The following is an 18233-nucleotide window of genomic DNA, read 5'->3' on the forward strand; positions in this document are numbered from 1 at the left end:
ATATTTTGTCGGACCAAGAGGTCTATTGGGCTTGTATCTTTTGAATGGGAAATTGGACATATATAGGGACAGCCTCAAGTCCTTCAAACACACCCAACAACTTGCATTCTGATATTTTCGAAACTTTGCTATGCTTTTTGTCTCGGCTGCTGCTACTGGCAACAGCTGCTGTTTCTCTGTTGTTACTCTGTCTTCGTAATAAAGTTCAAGTACATTTCAGTTCGTCATACTGGTACCTCGTGTTAGGGTACTGCTGGTTGTTCCGTTGTATCTTGGGAAACAGACGTCCAAGTTCATCTTCGAAGCACATCTCGGAGGGGACGAATCTGTTTTAAAGACATCTCGGAGTAGACGAATTTATTCACAATATTAACTCGCTGGTTTTTGATATACCTTTCTGTGTCTCCGTATATATATATATATATATATATATATTATAACATATTTTACATAATAATAATAATAATAAAAATAATAATATATTGGAAGAAATTGATAAAAGTCAAAGGCAGAACATGGTTGAGAATTGAGAACATACGTGTAAGTATTTAAACGTCAAAGGTCAAATTTGATGGCATAATCTACTTCACGGCGTTGACTTTTGGGGAAATCCTGTCCCTGTTGGGGTGAGAGCAACGTGATATTTGTTAGTTGTCTATGGATAAAATATGATCGTGTACGATTTCTAACATTGAAAATGTCATATTCACATTGTTAGGCATTTCTTGAGATTGAGTTAGTTTTACTCTTTATCGAGCTGGTCTAAGTCATACTATTCGCCCAGTTGGTCCAAGTTTGGCGGGTTGTTTCCGTTAATTATAAATCTTGATTTGTAGATTTCCAGACAAAATGATGAGCATGAAAATTTTCTCTCTTTTTTTTAGTGTTTCACACAATCAATCATCACTCAATATCGAGTTTTTATTAGAGATATATGCTCAAAATATCATATCATATGCAAGTTGGAAATTGTTCTTCAATCGGTGCATAACCAGTAACTTTATTACGATTTTTCACCATCTTAAGCTCTGATCTAGGCTTCGACTTAGAAGATGATTTGTAAATCATTTTGTTAGCTTCGTACCTCGTACTAAATCACTCCATTTCGATAATCGATTTGTGTCATATGACCAAAATACCAAAATTGGTTATGTCAAGCTCGTTGCAACTTCAATTACATCCAACTTGATCTTGTGACCGCCAGCTTCTCTAGATAACATCCGAATCCATCGAGCTGGTCAGAGCTATGACTTATAGCAATTTGAGTTTCTTGTTCAGCCATTTTGGTTGCTGGCCATTTGAATCATCGAGTTATGAGATATTATCAAAAAACTCGTCAAAAACTAAGTAATTTCAGCAACTTATCATTTTCAAATTAACATCTACAACTACACACTTAATAAAATATATTGACAACACAATAACAAGTTTTGTTATCATCAAAATCAAGATTGATAAACACTGGAAATTCGATAAACAAAAAATGGTACTATAACCACCATATATTATGCTAAAATCAAACCAAAAATAAACCCCTAAAAGCAACAAAAATTGAAGAGCAACCGAGCACATCAAATAAACCAGAATAAATCTCCAACAAACCGGCACAAATAAGATGCTTGGTTTTAACTATATGCAAAACATGCATTCTATCAAAACCTTATAATCTAAAACTTCTCTAACAAACAATGCACACACGTTCGCCAATCATATCATCTTCTCCTTTTCCAGACCAGCGATCGCCAAATTTATTCATTATAACATAAACACAAAAAATTTCAAAGTACCATCCTCAGCACTATACAAACACAAATAACACATTTCCTTGGTGAATTTTTCTCTTAATTTTTAATTGGTGAATTTAATTTCATAAAATGAACACAAATTTTGAGTTAGGGGTTGGGTTTGGCAGATTCTTTTGCGGCCAATAATAAAAATTGAGTATATCTTATCCAGTTAGCCAACTCCGTTACTCCAGAGGTAATTTCGCTAGGGTGCACCTGTGGCCGTGGCGGAGAGAGAATAATTTTAGCCAGTGATTTATGGTGAGGCCGAATCTTCTTGCTTCCACTTTACCCTGAATTTATAGTTCAAAATCCATGGAAGCGTCATCTTTATTGTGGTATGTCACCGCTTCTCATTTGCCATCTACCAAAACAATCGCCTTTAGAACTGCACTTCCTACTGGAATTCATCTGGGCTCCTTTTTCCAAAAGTGTTGCTGTATAAATCCTGCGAAGGTCAATCCCAGAAATGGCACTTCTGTAGCTATTCATGCTTTGGATATCACTGATGATGATGATGATGATGATGGCGGTAATAGCATGGAAAATGGAAAGGGGCTTAGTTCTTCTAGTGATGTGGGTTGGGAGGCGGAGTTTCTTGGGGAGGTAGACCCATATGCGTATTTGCCACCTAAGAAGAGGAAAAGTCAGCCTAAGTTTAGCTCTTTGCAAGAAAATGCTCAAATGGACTGGTGTGTGAGAGCTAGGAAGATTGCTTTGAAATCTATTGAATCCAGAGGATTGACTGCAAAGATGGAGAGTATGGTTACCGGTGAAAAGAAGAAAAAGAAAAAGAAAAAGAAGAAGACAAACCAACCCAAGAATGACAGTGTAAAACTAGTGAGTGACGAGCAAGAGGATCTTGATTTTGGTATCGATGATACAGATTTTGATGTGGATTCTTCGGATAAAGCCAGCCACCTTAGGAGAACGGTGAGTAAAATTTCTGATGGAATGTTTGAAGAAAGAAAGGCAAAAAACATGGAGACATTTGTTCAAAGGCTGTCTCAATTTTCAGGGCCTTCTGACCGTAGGAAAGAAATTAACTTGAATAAAGTCATCGTGGAGGCGCAGACTGCTGCGGAAGTTTTGGAGGCTACGGCTGAAGTCATCGCAGCCGTTGGGAAAGGGCTCAGCCCTTCACCTCTTTCGCCATTGAATATTGCCACAGCGTTGCATAGGATAGCCAAAAATATGGAGAAAGTTTCAATGATGAGGACTCGTAGATTGGCATTTGCTCGGCAAAAGGAGATGTGTATGCTTGTTGGGATGGCAATGGCTGCCTTGCCAGACTGCTCGGCGCAGGGAATTTCAAATATAGCGTATGCCTTGTCCAAGATTGGAGGCGAGCTTCTTTATTTGTCTGAAATGGACAGGGTCGCAGAGGTGGCATTGACTAAGGTTGCTGAATTTAATTCGCAAAATATAGCGAACCTAGCAGGGGCTTTTGCTTCTATGCAGCATTCTGCACCGAAACTCTTTCCAGAATTATCAAGTAGAGCCTCACATATAGTTCACACTTTCAAGCCGCAAGAAATTGCTCAAGTATTGTGGGCTTTTGCTTCTCTCAGTGAACCTGCAGACCCTTTACTGGACTCTCTTGATGATGTGTTTAAGGATGTCAAACAGCTTAAGTGCAGCTTGGTGCATGAAACATCTTATTTTGATGAAGATATTGGAGCACGTAGCATTGATAATGTTGTATCTGACGAATTTGCAGTGCCTGAAACATTTACATTTGTGAGAGATCAGCTAGGTAATATGTCTTGGTCATATGCAGTTCTTGGACAAATGAACCGTGTTTTCTTTTCCCATATCTGGAGAGCTCTGAGCCATTTTGAGGAGCAACAAATTTCTGAGCAGCTTCGAGAAGATATCGTGTTTGCTTCTCAGGTTCGTCTGGTAAATCAGTGCTTAAAACTGGAGTATCCTCAGTTATCTCTTCCAGAGGAGGTTGAGGAGAAGCTCCATCGCGCTGGAAAAACAAAGAGGTTTAATGAGAAGGTGACCTCTTCATTTCAAAAGGAGGTGGCCCGTCTTCTTGTTAGTACAGGCCTAGATTGGATCAAAGAATATGAAGTGAATGGCTACACTTTGGATGCAGCGTTGGTCGATAAGAAAGTTGCTCTGGAAATTGATGGGCCAACTCATTTCTCAAGAAATTCTGGTGTGTATACGGAAGTATATTAGTTAAACAATTAGGATGATTTATCGTATGTGCTTCTCCAATACTATGATAATTATTATGCTTCTTCCTTTCAGGGATACCTTTAGGACATACAATGTTAAAACAACGCATTGTTACTGCAGCTGGGTGGAAGCTTATCTCTGTGCCTCATCAAGAAGTAATTTCATGTTTTCCATTATTTTGTGTGTCAAATCTAATGCATCTGTTGTCGACCTGGAATTTACGCTTATGATCACATGTTTCTGCAATAACAAGGCTTAGATACCAGACTAGGTGGTGATAACCTTGCGGACTAATCATATGCTTCTATTAATTTTGTAGAACTAAATATTTTGCCCCTGAACAAACTGCTCAATAATGCTTTTTGCACTTGTATGGATGAAGGAGTGATTGAACAAACATACTTTTCACACGACGAATTTCCTAATCCAATGCTTTTCTCTCTGTTGCATTCCTGCAGTGGGAAGAACTTCAAGGCGAGTTTGAGCAGCTGGAGTATCTCAGGCGAATATTTGGTGGTTATGTAGACAGGGAAAAGATCGACGTTATAGCATAGTTTGCAATGGGTTGCTGTGGTTGTTTAGTGTCAAAATCATGGCTTTCTGATCTTTACCCTCATCAATCTATTAAGCTGAGGATACTGTTCTTAGCCACGAACTGATAGCTCTTTGGTGTGATTCTAATTATACGAGTCAAGGATTCAAAGATTGAATTTTAGAATGTGAAACTGTTTATATACCATCATTTTAAGTAAACATTCATCTGTTTACACTTTCTTTGTGCATTTATAAGTTTTTTATTTTATATATAATATTTTTTATTTGAAACAATTGTATATAAAAAGATTAAATATTGTATTAAATAAATAACTTTTAGAGAGTATTTTTATAGTCTTCTAGTAATTTGTTTGGTGAAACGTTACTTCCTATGGCAGAGTGGTGAGTGATTTTTTTTGCATGAAAAGATCCACCAATGTGTTGTAGTAAATCGACTGTGCTCGAAGTTTACAAAAAAGAGACGGAAAAAAGAAAATCGAAATTTGAAATTTTTACTTGTTGAATCATGACTGATTTTTATTTTTTTATTTGGGTTATTAGATGAATCATGACTGATTTTTATTTTTTTATTTGGGTTATTAGATAATCTCTTATATGAAAATTAAAACAGGTCGAATCCACATTTTTGTAAAATAACTTCTTTAAAATTGGAGATTTTTAAAGTCGAATTGCATGTTAAATTCCAGATTATGTGATGTGATGATCTCCAATTCAAAGTTTACATGTCACCAAAAAAATGTCGTTCTACAACCGGTGGAAATTGAGTAAAAAAAAAACCAAATATTAAAAAATAATAGAAAAATATCAGACATAAATAAAAAATGATAAAGATATGAGACCAAAAACCAAAAGTGACAAACTCATAAGGTCAAATTTCCCCATATAACCATGGTGTCAATACATTTCATATACTACAGATTATATTATATTTTAGAAGAGCATAAAGGAATAAATATATTAAATACGCCAAATAAACACTTATGAGCATTTGCAACTCAAATTCTTGAATGCACGGGCATTGAATTCAATAGTCTTTAAATTGTCGAACAGAGTAAATAGTTTCATACTAAGGGAACAACATCACAAAGCCAAAAAGAAAAAGGAAAGAAGACTTTGATCCTCCAGTTCTTTACATTGCAATGGACCAATCTAAAGTTGAACATTCTCTGAAAAGAGATCATAAAACAATATCAGAGTAATAAACAAAAACATAGATTATAATTTTCAAAATAAAACATTACATGTGAAAATTTTTCGAATTTTTTCTATTCGAAGGGGAGCAAATTGTCTCTCTTCCCCCCCTGGACTAGTGGGACTATAATGATTGCAATAATCTCAATAGAGCAGTTTTCACATTTTCCTGATGCTTACCTCATAAGCTCGTGCCTTCGGCACAAAGTTCAGATCATATTAATTCTTTCGCGAACCAAATTCAAATCTGATTCCTTTTTCACACTGTAAATAGGCAAAAAAGGCCATAAAAACTTACAGAAGCGTGCACATAACTTTATTCATTTGCAAACAAATAAAGAATTATAAAAAGTATATTTGAGATCAAAACCATTTCCAGTAAAACGATTTTTCAGACCTTCTCAAACAAAGCAAGCAATGATTAACTTGTTGGAGACAACCTTCTACAGTCAAAATCCAGCAACGAGAAAATAGAACTTACTTATATAGAACGTCGCCACTGGATACCAGTTTCTTATAGAACCAATCTGGAACCAGTTTCTCAAGGTGCTCTATTTTTTTTTCAACCTCATCTAAGTAATCAACAATGGAATCAAGCTCTTTTATGCAAGAAAGAAAAAGGTCGTCAATAAGCACAGAAGAGAATAATACAGAAGCATGTATGTGTACCTTGGTCATCAATCTCACAATTGTGCAAAATAATTTTATGAAGAAGTTCTTCCTTGGTAATGGGGCGAAAATTGACAGATTGGAATATCTTGTGAATCAATAAAACAAGATCGGACAAACAAACTGTTATTTCCTTCTGAGAATTTTTTGTGACATCGCCGTCCGAACAATAAAAGTCTAATGATTTCTTAGCAGTAGAAGAGGGCTGCTTGCAGTTTTGGCTAGCTGTTGTCTTGCTCTCATCTTCACAAGTCAGCACTAATGCCTTTGGTGGAGTTATCCTCAACGGAGTAGTTTGCACAGGTGTTTCAACCAGCTGAATATCGCCACTCGAGGCAAGCTTCACAGGAGTGCTCTCACGTATGCTGGCTTCAGAAGGATAATCTGAAAACATCGTGGTCTTTTTATTTTCTTCATTAATTACACCAGTGGATTTAAGAGGTGAGAGGAGATCAGTCCTCTCTATTTCTGGAACACCAGCCTTTTCAGAGAAGAATCTTCTAAAAGGAGGAAAATGAGATAAACTTATCGTATCTGTGTCACGTGACGCTGACAAGTCCTTAAGAACTGGGTCTTCTTGGACTGTGAAACTTCTCTGGTTGAATGGCTCCGGTAGTGTAGCTTCAGGGACATGTGTATCCTGTTTAGCAAAACCAAAATCATACATTCAAATTTCAATATAAGAATTTAAGAGAACAAATATTTACGTCGAGGTTTACATATGAAGAAAACAGCTGGAAACCAAATAAAGGTCTTGAATAGCAGTTAGCTACTACTAAATGTGTCTCATGTGAATCAGTTTTGGTATGCAAATTAGAGGATCAGTAACCATTGATCATTTCCTAAAGTATTAAGAAAATGTATCTTGTCAAACCTCAATGACTAAATTCTCATCTAAAGAAAGATCACATTACCTCGAGATGTGCTACATAAAAATCTCTTAGCCTCGAAGAGAAAAGATTGCTTAGAGCAACAAACTCAGATTCCTCACAATGATCATCTACAACATCAAAGAGCAATGTGATCTTCATATCTGGCTTCATGCACTTAGTTTTATCATCATGTATGAAAATCTTATCGATCTGAACTGCTTCGGGTAACAAATGTTTTATCTGTGCAAGATGCGTGAATAGGAATTTCCTGATAAATGGACATAAAATAATGAAGGATTAAAGTGCATACAGCAATCAAATATGTTTGAAATTGAATAACAGTTTGCAATAATTATAAAGATTGCACCAAGATGGACAGATGCCATCACAATTGCAATTACAGCAAATTATTGTTCTTCATTGACTTGCAATTTTAAGTAGAGTCTCAGTTCATGTCACTACATTCAATCATGATAAAAATAATATTAATAAAGGGCACCATATTAATAAGATAAAGTACATAAAGTTTTATCGAGAATCATCAATTCAAACCATCAGTGATTCACTTGAAAGAATTGTTGGAGTTTAGATCAACAGACAGTTTACACTGATAGATACGAGGAGCAACAAGAAGAATGAAAAAAATAAGAAAGAACGATAAAAACAAATAGACAAAAAAAGAAACTAAGTAACATCAACATTAAAAGGGAAAAAAATTGGCAGCAACCACTACCTTCCGGTCAGAATTTCAACAAGACAGCTAATGTTCTTAAATGTAGGTGCCCTGTTACGTAGTTTGAGCATCCTCAATGAACTAATCATACAACCGTAAAACTCCGATAAGATCCCATAACTGAAATTCAGAAACAAAACTTGTAAAGTTTTCAGGCTTTTGTTTGATTTACCAGTACACAAAAAAAAACAAGCAAACAAATAAACAAAAACGCAAATACAGTAGCTCACTTCTTAGGGAGTTCTTCAACCGGCGCTTCCCCGCATTTAACCCGCGAAGGCTCGTTCGTTTTCACCGGTGTAGGAGACGAAAAGTCCACACATTGACGATGGGTTTCACCTTCGTTTTTTGAACCATCAGAGAAAGAGATAATTTGGCCGGTTCCATTCAATTCTTGAGCATTATTTTCCTCTCCCAAGTCTTTCATCTCGCAGACTCGATCCTGAAACAAATAGAGATAAGAATGTTTCGTCAGAATATACATTCAAGAGCATCTTGTGTGGTTCGTGATTCACGAAAGCAAATGAAAAGATGTGGATTGTGTATCAATGACTCGATTTCTACCTTTTGTTCAAGATTTGAAATTCGAATGGTAAAATGGAATTTGGGGGGTTTAGGGTTTTCTCGTCGGTTCGGATACGTAGGTGCAGGGGAGGAGGGAAAGTAGCAAGTGTTTCAAAATATGGGCTGGTCTGAATCCTACCTTGGCAACGGCGGCTTTTGTGGGCTGATAAAACGTTATTGGGCCTTGGGATAAAAAATATTGAGTGATAATAATACAGTATCGGATCATAGCATGCGCGATACGTGTCATTATATATTAATAGAATGAGTGAGTCTAATGTGAGACCATCTCACGCATCTTAATCTGTGAGACGGGTCAATCCTACATATATTCACAATAAAAAGTAATACTCTTAGCATAAAAGGTAATACTTTTTCATGGATGACCCAAATAAGAGATATGTCTCACAAATACGACCCGTGAAACTGTCTCACACAAGTTTTTGTCTAATAAAAATACAAAAACAAAAAACAAAGAAAGAAAGAGTTTTTCTCTAAATTTAAAATTAAATTTGTCAATTTTTTAACATTAATTAATAGTATGGATATTTGAAAATTCAAATTTATAAATGAATGAATATGTCAAATAACATCAAATTATCTCAAATTTAATTAAAAAAAAATATGAAACTTAATGTTAAAATCAACTCTGTTTAACATTCTTGATTTTTTATTTATTTAGATTTAGAATAAAGGTATAAACTTGGGTGAGACGGTCTCACGAGTCGTATTTTGTGAGATAGATCTCTTATTTGAGTCATCCATGTAAAAGTATTACTTTTTATGATAAGAATATTATTTTTTATTGTGAATATAGGTAGGGTTGACCCGTCTCACAATAAAGATTAATGAGACCGTCTCACAATAAAGATTCATGAGACCGTCTCACAAGAGACCTACTCTTAGATAAAATGTTTAAAACTTCAAATACAACATTTTAAAAATAGTTTTGAGTTTAAATATAGAAGTAAAACATATGTGCACATATGAAAAGATTGGTTTTGAATTCTATTACTTTACAAATTATAATAAGAAGCAATGTTCTACCCAAGATTACTGGATTTTGGAAGAAAATAGTAGTTTTCCCCATAAATCTATAAATAAATATTTTTAAAATAATTAAAATAAATAGTATTTTTACGCACATTATACGTTTGTTTCACGCACTAATTTTATTTCAAGATGAGAAAACTCATTCTACTAGGATGCTTTAGACTGAAATCTTTGAAATCAAATTATATTAAATTTGTGATGTAAATTTATCGTTTTTGTTTGGATGATTTTGTATTTGAAATTTCTTCTCTTCCATTTTACACTCGTCCATCAAACCCTTCCTTCAAATCCAAATGGCTTCGTCCAAACGCAACCTTAGATAATATAAGAGATGATCAAAAATTAAAAATAAATAAATTTTTATATTTGGAATTTGAAATTTAACCCACAAAAATTTAAATTAAATTAAGTATTTCGTCGGAGTAATTTAAAACTTTAGCTAATTTTATAATAACTAAGATGACAAACAATTTAAGAAACAAAAATAATCGAGTAATCATACACTTGACATATTGAAATGAAGATTGTGTTTATATAAAGATATCAGACCGATTCAATTAGCTCATTTTTTAAAATCAGCAAAATATTCACACTTCTTGAAGAAACGGTTTGTTCTATCCTACTTGTGCAAACGTTGTTTGCAGAATCTTGCTCGGAATCAAAACCCAAGGCTCGAGTAGAATGTTGACATGTGTCAAAAAAATGACATACGTCAAGATCCAAATTTGTATAGGAAGTGTTGCATGGATATGATCGAATGCATTTGATCATTTAAGTAGATGTTCAATTTTTCCCTCATTATTGTTTGGATATATAATGTAGTTAAGATACTAAACAATAAATGACTAATACAAAATTGCATCTCCACTAACTCATGTTTCTCCCTCCACCTCTCACCTCTTATCCGATAAAAAAATTTAGCTCCATTTTTTCCAAAACCACCCAATTTTGAGATTGAGAATCCGTGACCAAACTAAAGAGAATCGGTTTATGTTTATACATATTTCAATTTTTTTTTTGGGATTTTCACCTTATAATTAATTGATGTTTATATATATTTACTTTTTTCCATAAAATCATTTTTAATGTGACTAGAATCTCGGGATATTTTCCATTGCATCATGCACGATGTTGGGTTAAACATGTGCATTGATTGATAGTCGTATTGAGATTATGTGACTTCTTGAGAACTTTTCGTGTATCAAATTGTTGACATTGCGCCGTTCAATCTGGTTAGCTAGATAGGTCATAAAAGAATAACTTCAAATCTTAATGGATAATATCGTCTCTACTGTGACAGAATCGACGGTAAGGAAACAATATATGACATAGCATCAGTAGATATACACAAACCTCCTCGGACTTGTGGACTTAACTATCCGACACATTCGCACACAAATAGATGCACTATACGTTGTCACATGTATAATTAAATAAAGTTGCACAATAACTAAAAGTTATAAGCTTTGGCCTAATAGTAATCGATTGATCAAACAATTGGTATTACAATTATATCACGAGTTCAAGTGAACATGTTATGTGTATGAGCGAGAGTAGTGCTGAAGTGAGTGACCTCTTAGAAATTTCACGTATAGCTGACAAACTAGCTTGATTATTTTAGTTGATTTTTCTCAAGCCAGTCAAGGTTGTTTGTAAGGTTCGGAGCCATCCAAATCGAACATTGAAGACAGCTGACAATTTTGAAAATCCTATGAGCATTCAAGTGTTGTTTGTATCATTTATCTACACCTAAATAGTTTGTATTTGATAATTGAAGGTCTTTTGTGTTGTTTTAATTGACTCTATCAATGATCTGATAAAACGTTTGACGACTTATAACTATCAAAGAGCATTTTCTTAACAAATTAAGAGTATCATCGAGCTACTAGGATTTTCAACACTGGTTAGAGTTAAATACCAGTTAAAACGGTTTGTATAAATTGTTGTGTTCATCAAAGTTTTCGAGCAAGTAACTTCATGAATCGAAAGAAAACAGAGAGACGTATAGTAATTTAATTCGGACTTTCATAAACAAATCTTTTCTTATTTAATTACTCATTCACCTTTTGCTATGTTTATTTAACTTTGTTTTCGGATCTTGTTTTTTATATCTAGCTGTTTTATCAAGTTATTGAGTCCAGCAGACTCTTACACAATTATAAAAGTACTAGCATGATGTACGTGCGTTGCACGTAATATCAATTATATTATACAAATTAAAAAAAATTGATTTTTAAAAAAAATTGAATCATTTTGTTATTTATTTGAGCTTAATTTCTTATCATATTAGACGATTTATAAGAACTTATATAACTTATTTTCAAAATTGTTTTCTAAATTAAAATTCAAGCAGTTGATTTTATGTTATCTAACAAAGTGTATAGAACATAATAGATAGAACTAAATGAAGTGTAACAAATTCTTTTAAAAAATTATATATTCAAACACCACGTATAAAGCATAATAACCTAAAAATCAACCAAATTATGGATTTTATCAATGTATAAATCATAATCTACATAAGCGAAGCATACTAAAGACAAATAATTATCAATTTAAAATCACTGTGACTAACTCATAAAAACAATTTTAAAACAAATGAAATAGTAATATTGATAGTAAAATATAACATCTTAATAATTTTTTTTACTTTTTTTTTTACAATTCTATATCATGGATAATAAATTCTATATATCGATATTTCGTAGACTACCACTGATGACTATTAATTTCTTGTTAAATAAGTTAAAATAATAAATAAATCAACAAATATAAAGAAATGCACAGTCAAATAAGATTATATGATAAATATCAAATAAACTCATATAATAATTATTAAATATAGATTTTAAACTATTGGTATGATTTTCACCATTAAAATTTGAAATATAACAAAAGAAATAAACTTTCATAAAAAAATGTTATTTTTGTATCTATTGAATTAATTAGTTTGATTTCAAAATAATTAAATATCATATGTAAAAATTCTGATACTTTAACAAATGCTAATCAATGATCATTATAATTATATTTATTATAAAGATTATATCATATATTGTTTCTACATAGAAAATAACTTAGAGTCTTTTTATTGCTTATTAAATCTCTTTTCAAGAATTACATATTCAATATTTTGACTGATGATTGATTTTATCAGCAATACATGTAATTTTTTAGTTATACAGTTGAATAAAATAATTATGCCTATAACATATATATTTGTTGTAGATAATTTTGTTTTCATATTTTTTGAAATCGTACTATCTTTTAAAATCAGAATTAAACTATTTATTTTCAATTCTTTATTAAAAAAAACCCATAAAATATGTTAGTTATTCTACTATTGCACATATGTTATAAATTTTTCATATATCTTTTTGTGATACTATAATTCATTACTTAATTAAAAATTGCACTAAAAATATAATTACAAAATTACAATAAAATCATTAGGAATAAATGTAGAGAGAAAATTAAAATGATAAAATATTTAAATATAGTATAAAGATGAGTTATTTGATAAAATTAATATAGGAGTTATATTATATTCTATTTTTGTGATAGTATAATTCATTACTTAATTAGAAATAACACTAAAAATATAATTACAAAATTACAATAAAATCATTAGGAAAAAATTTTAGAAGGAAAATTAAAAAGATAAAATATTTAAATGTAGTATAAAGATGAATTATTTGATAAAATTAATATAGGAGCTACATTCTATTCTTGAAGTGTGGATAGAAGATTAATTTTGTCATTGCACAATTGTAAATATAGATTTTGATTAATATTATTTAAATTCACAATTAAATTTAGGTTTATAAAATATTATATTTGTTCATGCATTTAGAAATTAATTCACAAAATAAATTTAAAATTTTGATTAAATATAATTTTTCGGTGTGAGGATTTAATGGTAAAAAAGTTTATAATGAGGAAATTATAAAGCTCTAAATGTCAATTGATTATTAGTAATGATGAGACATTTATGTCCTATTATTTTTATCTTTACATTACAATAATAATAAGTTTTATTTTGTTCAAGTTTGCACGAAGGGTATTCTTGTCAATACACAATCGGAAAACAATGTCAAGAATCCACACTTTTATAGATATATAGATATAGATTTTAACCCGTTTTCTATCATTGATCGAGAATTAAACTTTTATTGATGACTCCACTGAAATCTTTTATAAATCTATAAAATTTTATAAGGTGTTTATAGGACCGGACCTTCTATAAAGTCAAAGAGGCCATTGCCTCATGGCCCGATTCCGGAAGGGGTCTGACATCTATATTTTGAGTTGATAGCCTACTGAAAGAAAAAAATTGGTCCAATATTAAATAAAAAATATTAATTTGAATATTTTTTGTTTATAATTGATCAAACTCGATATTTTCTTCAAGTTCGGCTTGAACAATTTAAACAATATCAATAGACTTTAGGGTATTTGTTGAGTTTGGAGAAGTTATAGAGTTAGTCATTTAACCAGCTTGTGCAGTATTTATAGAACTTCAACAATTTTTGAATACTCTACGATGTTTGAAAAAACTGAATAATTTATTTTCAAATAATTGTATTGCCTATAAAATAATTTTTAATCATACCACTAACAGTTCTTTAAGCATAAATAAACTTGTTGAAGTTAACAAAAATTTATCTTCGATCATTAATATTACAAAATAGATTAAATAAGTTAGTTATATTTTTTATTGATAAAGAAATGATCCGAAAACTAGATTATACAAATTTGATATATATATTTTTCCTATAAAAGAGCTAGATCAGTATTATGTAATTATTTTAAATAGTTATTGACTTATTTTTTATGTAATATATTGTTTCTTGTATATTTATTTATTATTTATTGTATTTATTATTTTGTAACTGAATTTTTGCATTATTTATCATAACAAGAAGACCTATTTTTAAATTTTCATTTCAAACTCGATCGAACACAAGTACGACTCTGGGTGTTATCATAACGATTTTCTTCTCGGTGGAGTAGCGTGGCACCACAATACACTAACGTTGTATCCATAATTGTTTCAGTAGAGGATGTCACCATAATACATTACTTTTCGACATCCAAAAGCCTTGTCGATCTTCGCCACCGGAAAGCCTTTTTTATGTAATGTGAAAAATGTTGTATTGATTTTTAGAATAACTTTTTTTTTGTTTTCTAACCTTTCATATTTTGAAATTCCTACTACGTCACTGTCACTGTTGCCAACCCTATCAAGTGACACGCAAATGTCATGCGTTAGGCTAACATGACTTAGACTTGCTTTGCATTGAGAATATATCGCTCTCCGTGAAAAGTAAAGTATTCTTGTAATCTTAAAAAAAAAAAATACCGTTTCGATGTTGCAAAATGCAAGAGTGAAAATGATTAGAATCCCCACCTATTTGCCTCATTAATCTATATTTTTTGTGATGGTTTAGGAATTTTAATCCTCAAAATATCTTATTTGTTGGGGGGGAGGGGCAGCCGTCTAATTGACTTGCATATTCCACGTGTCCTTATATATTTATCCACCCACGCTTATAAAACTCAATTATATTTTTGTACGTTTACACAATATATAATATGTAATAATATAAATATAAAATTAATAATATTTCAAAATATTTATATAATAATTAATATTTAAAATCAACGTAGCCCTCTTCATTTGACACGTTAAAAATACCGTCGTGATTGATTTGAAAGGAAAAACTCCTCATTTTCTTGAAATACACATTTTAATAAAAAAAAATTATAAATGAAAATAATAAAAAAATTAAGTTATGCCCAAGAAATACTAAATATTATATTTAATTATGGTAAATTTTTTGGTAGTCATCGTGATTATTGTTTACAATATCTATGTGATTTTTTTTTTTAAATTGATTGATTGTTTATGTGCATATTGCAGACACGTGGGGGTGGCAGAAAATGGACGATTTTGGACAATTCGTGACATACGCCATAATATATGTCGCCTAATTTTATTATTGTTTAATTTCAAGATACATCTGGAGATGTAATTTTTCTTTGATTACTAAATATAAATATAATATAATTAATATATATATATATATACAGTTTTGTTATCCTGCACACATATATATATATATATATATTCTTACTAGTAATAATATGGTAGGTTTCTTGTGAGACGGTTTTCACATATCTATATCCATGAGATTGTTCGACCTGATTGATACATGCAATGAAAATCAATACTTTTGACAAAAAACTAATATTTTCCATTAGTTGGATTAAATAATTTATCTCTGAGACGATTTAATATGAGTTTTATGATAATAACAATAACAATAATAATAATAATAATAATAAAAATAATAATACACATGTTATGTTAACGCTTGGTCAACAAGGTTTTAGTAAACCTCTCTAGATAAAACAAAATTATGTAGTGGTGGAGTCAATAATATAATTTTATCTGTATTAGAATTTTAAATTTTAGAATCTTTTAATATTTTAAATCGATCTATCCAAACTAATATAATATAAATCCAAATTTATACAAAATTTATATATAAAAAATTTTAGCCCGAATGTTTGACCACATTGCTCCGCCGCTGATTCCGAGTTTAACCATAGATGGTAAAAGGTTCCATTCAACTAAATGACTAATAACGTGCATTAGACTTTTGATCGGTTTGGCCATTCATTTAATGCCACGTTGCCCATGTTTAGGTCAACTGTTGAAAAGGACACGTGGCATTCAATAACTCATTGGCCACAGGACAACTCGATATTTCCCCGGTCCTCGAAATTTTGAAATCTACAAATTACTGAATCTTATTTTAATATTAGTATCACAAGATTGATTTTGTTTCGCAAATCAATCCGATTTACTTTGATCGAGCTCTGAATTTTCGGATCAATTTTTCCATTTTTTATAGTTTATAAATGTCTCCCAGATGAATTAATCCACTTTAACACTCCGAAATCCACTTTGATTGTATCTTATACAATCCATACGGTCAATCTTTATTTCATATAAAACTATTTTTAAAAATTCGTTTTTTAGTCATAGTCTGTTGTATATTTCTATATCCAGAGTAACGAATCCCAGAGTCTAAAATTTGATATGTGATAGCAGCCGAAAAATTCGACCACAAACGTTGTATTTAGAGAAGTTTTTCAGAATTTGTAAATTTTATTTGTTTTTTAGTTGTATGATATAAAATTCAATTTATTTGTATTTTAAATAATTAATTCAACGTCCATACTTATCAATTTTAATAATTAATTATAGAGTGAGTCTCATGTGAGACTGTCTCACGGGTCATAATCCGTGAGACGGGTCAACCCTATCCATATTCACAATAAAAAGTAATACTCTCAGCATAAAAAGTGATACTTTTTCATGGGTGACCCAAATAAGAGATCCGTCTCATAAAAACGACCCGTGAGACCGTCTCACACAAGTTTTTGCCTTAATTATATATATAAAAATTGTTTCACTGCACGAGTGAAATACTATTTTGTATAAATATTCACTTCTACTAACTTGGATTCTAGTAACATCCTACCATACACGACTTAAATATTAGATTAAGTTATAATAAATATATGCATGTATATTTTTATTAATTCTGATATTATTTTGTTAAATTATGGTAGTTGGAAATAATGAAGACAAATATTTAGTATAAAACTGATATTATTTTTGTAGGATACTTTTGTTTGGCTAAACTATTTATAATATCTTTTTATTTCTTCATGTTTAGTTTGCTAATTCTATCTTTAATTTGTTATTGATCTTTTGAGAATTTGATAAATATCGAAATAGTTATAAATTTTGAAAATGTTGGTGATATAAAATTTGTGTAGGATATAAATATTCGATCCAACGGATATATGGATGGAGATAAAAGTTGAATGACCAATGATGTTAAAGATAAGAGTAGGTCTCATATGAGACCGTCTCACGGATCTCAATCTGTGAGACGGGTCAACCCTACTCATATTCACCATAAAAAGTAGTACTCTTAGCATAAAAAGCAATACTTTTTAATGGATTACCCAAATAAAGATCCGTCTCACGAAATTTGATCCGTGAGACCGTCTCACACAAGTTTTTACCTAAAGGGTAAATATAATAAAAGAGACGAGAACAAAGATATATAATTACGTTCGAATCTTACACATCGTCATTCCTAACCTAGTGTTGTTGGTTGATCCTAATAATTTTGTCATAAATAATATTTTCGTTCAATTACCATCAATGGAAAGATATTACAATTATTATGAAAGTTTTTCAGAAAACGGTCGAAACATAAATATGTGATACAATTTCGAAAAAATTCAATTACAAAATTAAAACTAGCTATAATTTTTGAGTTGGTGGTGTTTAATCTTAGGCAAAAACTTGTGGAAGACGGTCTCACGGAACGTATTTTATGAGACATAAATCTTATTTGAGCACAAATTTGTGTGAGACGGTCTCACGGGTCGTATTTGTGAGACAGATATATTATTTGGGTCATCCATGAAAATGTATTATTTTTTATGCTAGAAGTATTACTTTTTATGTTAGAAGTTTTATTTTTTATTGTGAATATCGGTAGGGTTGACCCATCTCATAGAATAAGATCCGTG

At 31.3% G+C, this 18233-nt stretch overlaps 2 protein-coding genes across 2 annotated transcripts; one reads left to right on the top strand and one right to left on the bottom strand.

Annotated features, from left to right (window-relative positions):
• Nucleotides 1-1969: 1969 nt before the first annotated feature.
• LOC140837067 (RAP domain-containing protein, chloroplastic) lies at nucleotides 1970-4741 on the top strand. Its single transcript, XM_073203068.1, has 3 exons — nucleotides 1970-3951; nucleotides 4047-4129; nucleotides 4433-4741. Exons 1-3 carry the CDS (start codon nucleotides 2100-2102, stop codon nucleotides 4526-4528), a joined length of 2031 nt encoding a protein of 676 aa, XP_073059169.1. The 5' UTR covers nucleotides 1970-2099; the 3' UTR covers nucleotides 4529-4741.
• Nucleotides 4742-5502: 761 nt separating this feature from the next.
• On the bottom strand, nucleotides 5503-8421 carry LOC140837068 (CDT1-like protein a, chloroplastic). Its single transcript, XM_073203069.1, has 7 exons — nucleotides 8225-8421; nucleotides 7995-8114; nucleotides 7304-7529; nucleotides 6390-7029; nucleotides 6202-6292; nucleotides 5901-5984; nucleotides 5503-5695 (listed from the first exon to the last, which is right to left on the bottom strand). Exons 1-6 carry the CDS (start codon nucleotides 8419-8421, stop codon nucleotides 5930-5932), a joined length of 1329 nt encoding a protein of 442 aa, XP_073059170.1. The 3' UTR covers nucleotides 5503-5695; nucleotides 5901-5929.
• Nucleotides 8422-18233: the final 9812 nt, after the last annotated feature.

This window comes from Primulina eburnea, chromosome 7 (genome assembly GCF_022965805.1).
Source record: "Primulina eburnea isolate SZY01 chromosome 7, ASM2296580v1, whole genome shotgun sequence".
NCBI classification, from domain to species: domain Eukaryota; kingdom Viridiplantae; phylum Streptophyta; class Magnoliopsida; order Lamiales; family Gesneriaceae; genus Primulina; species Primulina eburnea.

What these genes read in the sequence shown, in the direction of transcription:
- LOC140837068 (XM_073203069.1), bottom strand. Translation starts at nt 8,421, where the DNA reads ATGAAAGACTTGGGAGAGGAAAATAATGCTCAAGAATTGAATGGAACC. An exon ending in GTTGAAATTCTGACCGGAAG is followed by an intron (nt 7,530 to 7,994) that starts GTAGTGGTTGCT and finishes TCCATTTATCAG; the next exon opens with GAAATTCCTATTCACGCATC. An exon ending in TTTATGTAGCACATCTCGAG is followed by an intron (nt 7,030 to 7,303) that starts GTAATGTGATCT and finishes TTTGCTAAACAG; the next exon opens with GATACACATGTCCCTGAAGC.
- LOC140837067 (XM_073203068.1), top strand. Translation starts at nt 2,100, where the DNA reads ATGGAAGCGTCATCTTTATTGTGGTATGTCACCGCTTCTCATTTGCCA. An exon ending in TCATTTCTCAAGAAATTCTG is followed by an intron (nt 3,952 to 4,046) that starts GTGTGTATACGG and finishes TCTTCCTTTCAG; the next exon opens with GGATACCTTTAGGACATACA. An exon ending in TCTCTGTGCCTCATCAAGAA is followed by an intron (nt 4,130 to 4,432) that starts GTAATTTCATGT and finishes GCATTCCTGCAG; the next exon opens with TGGGAAGAACTTCAAGGCGA.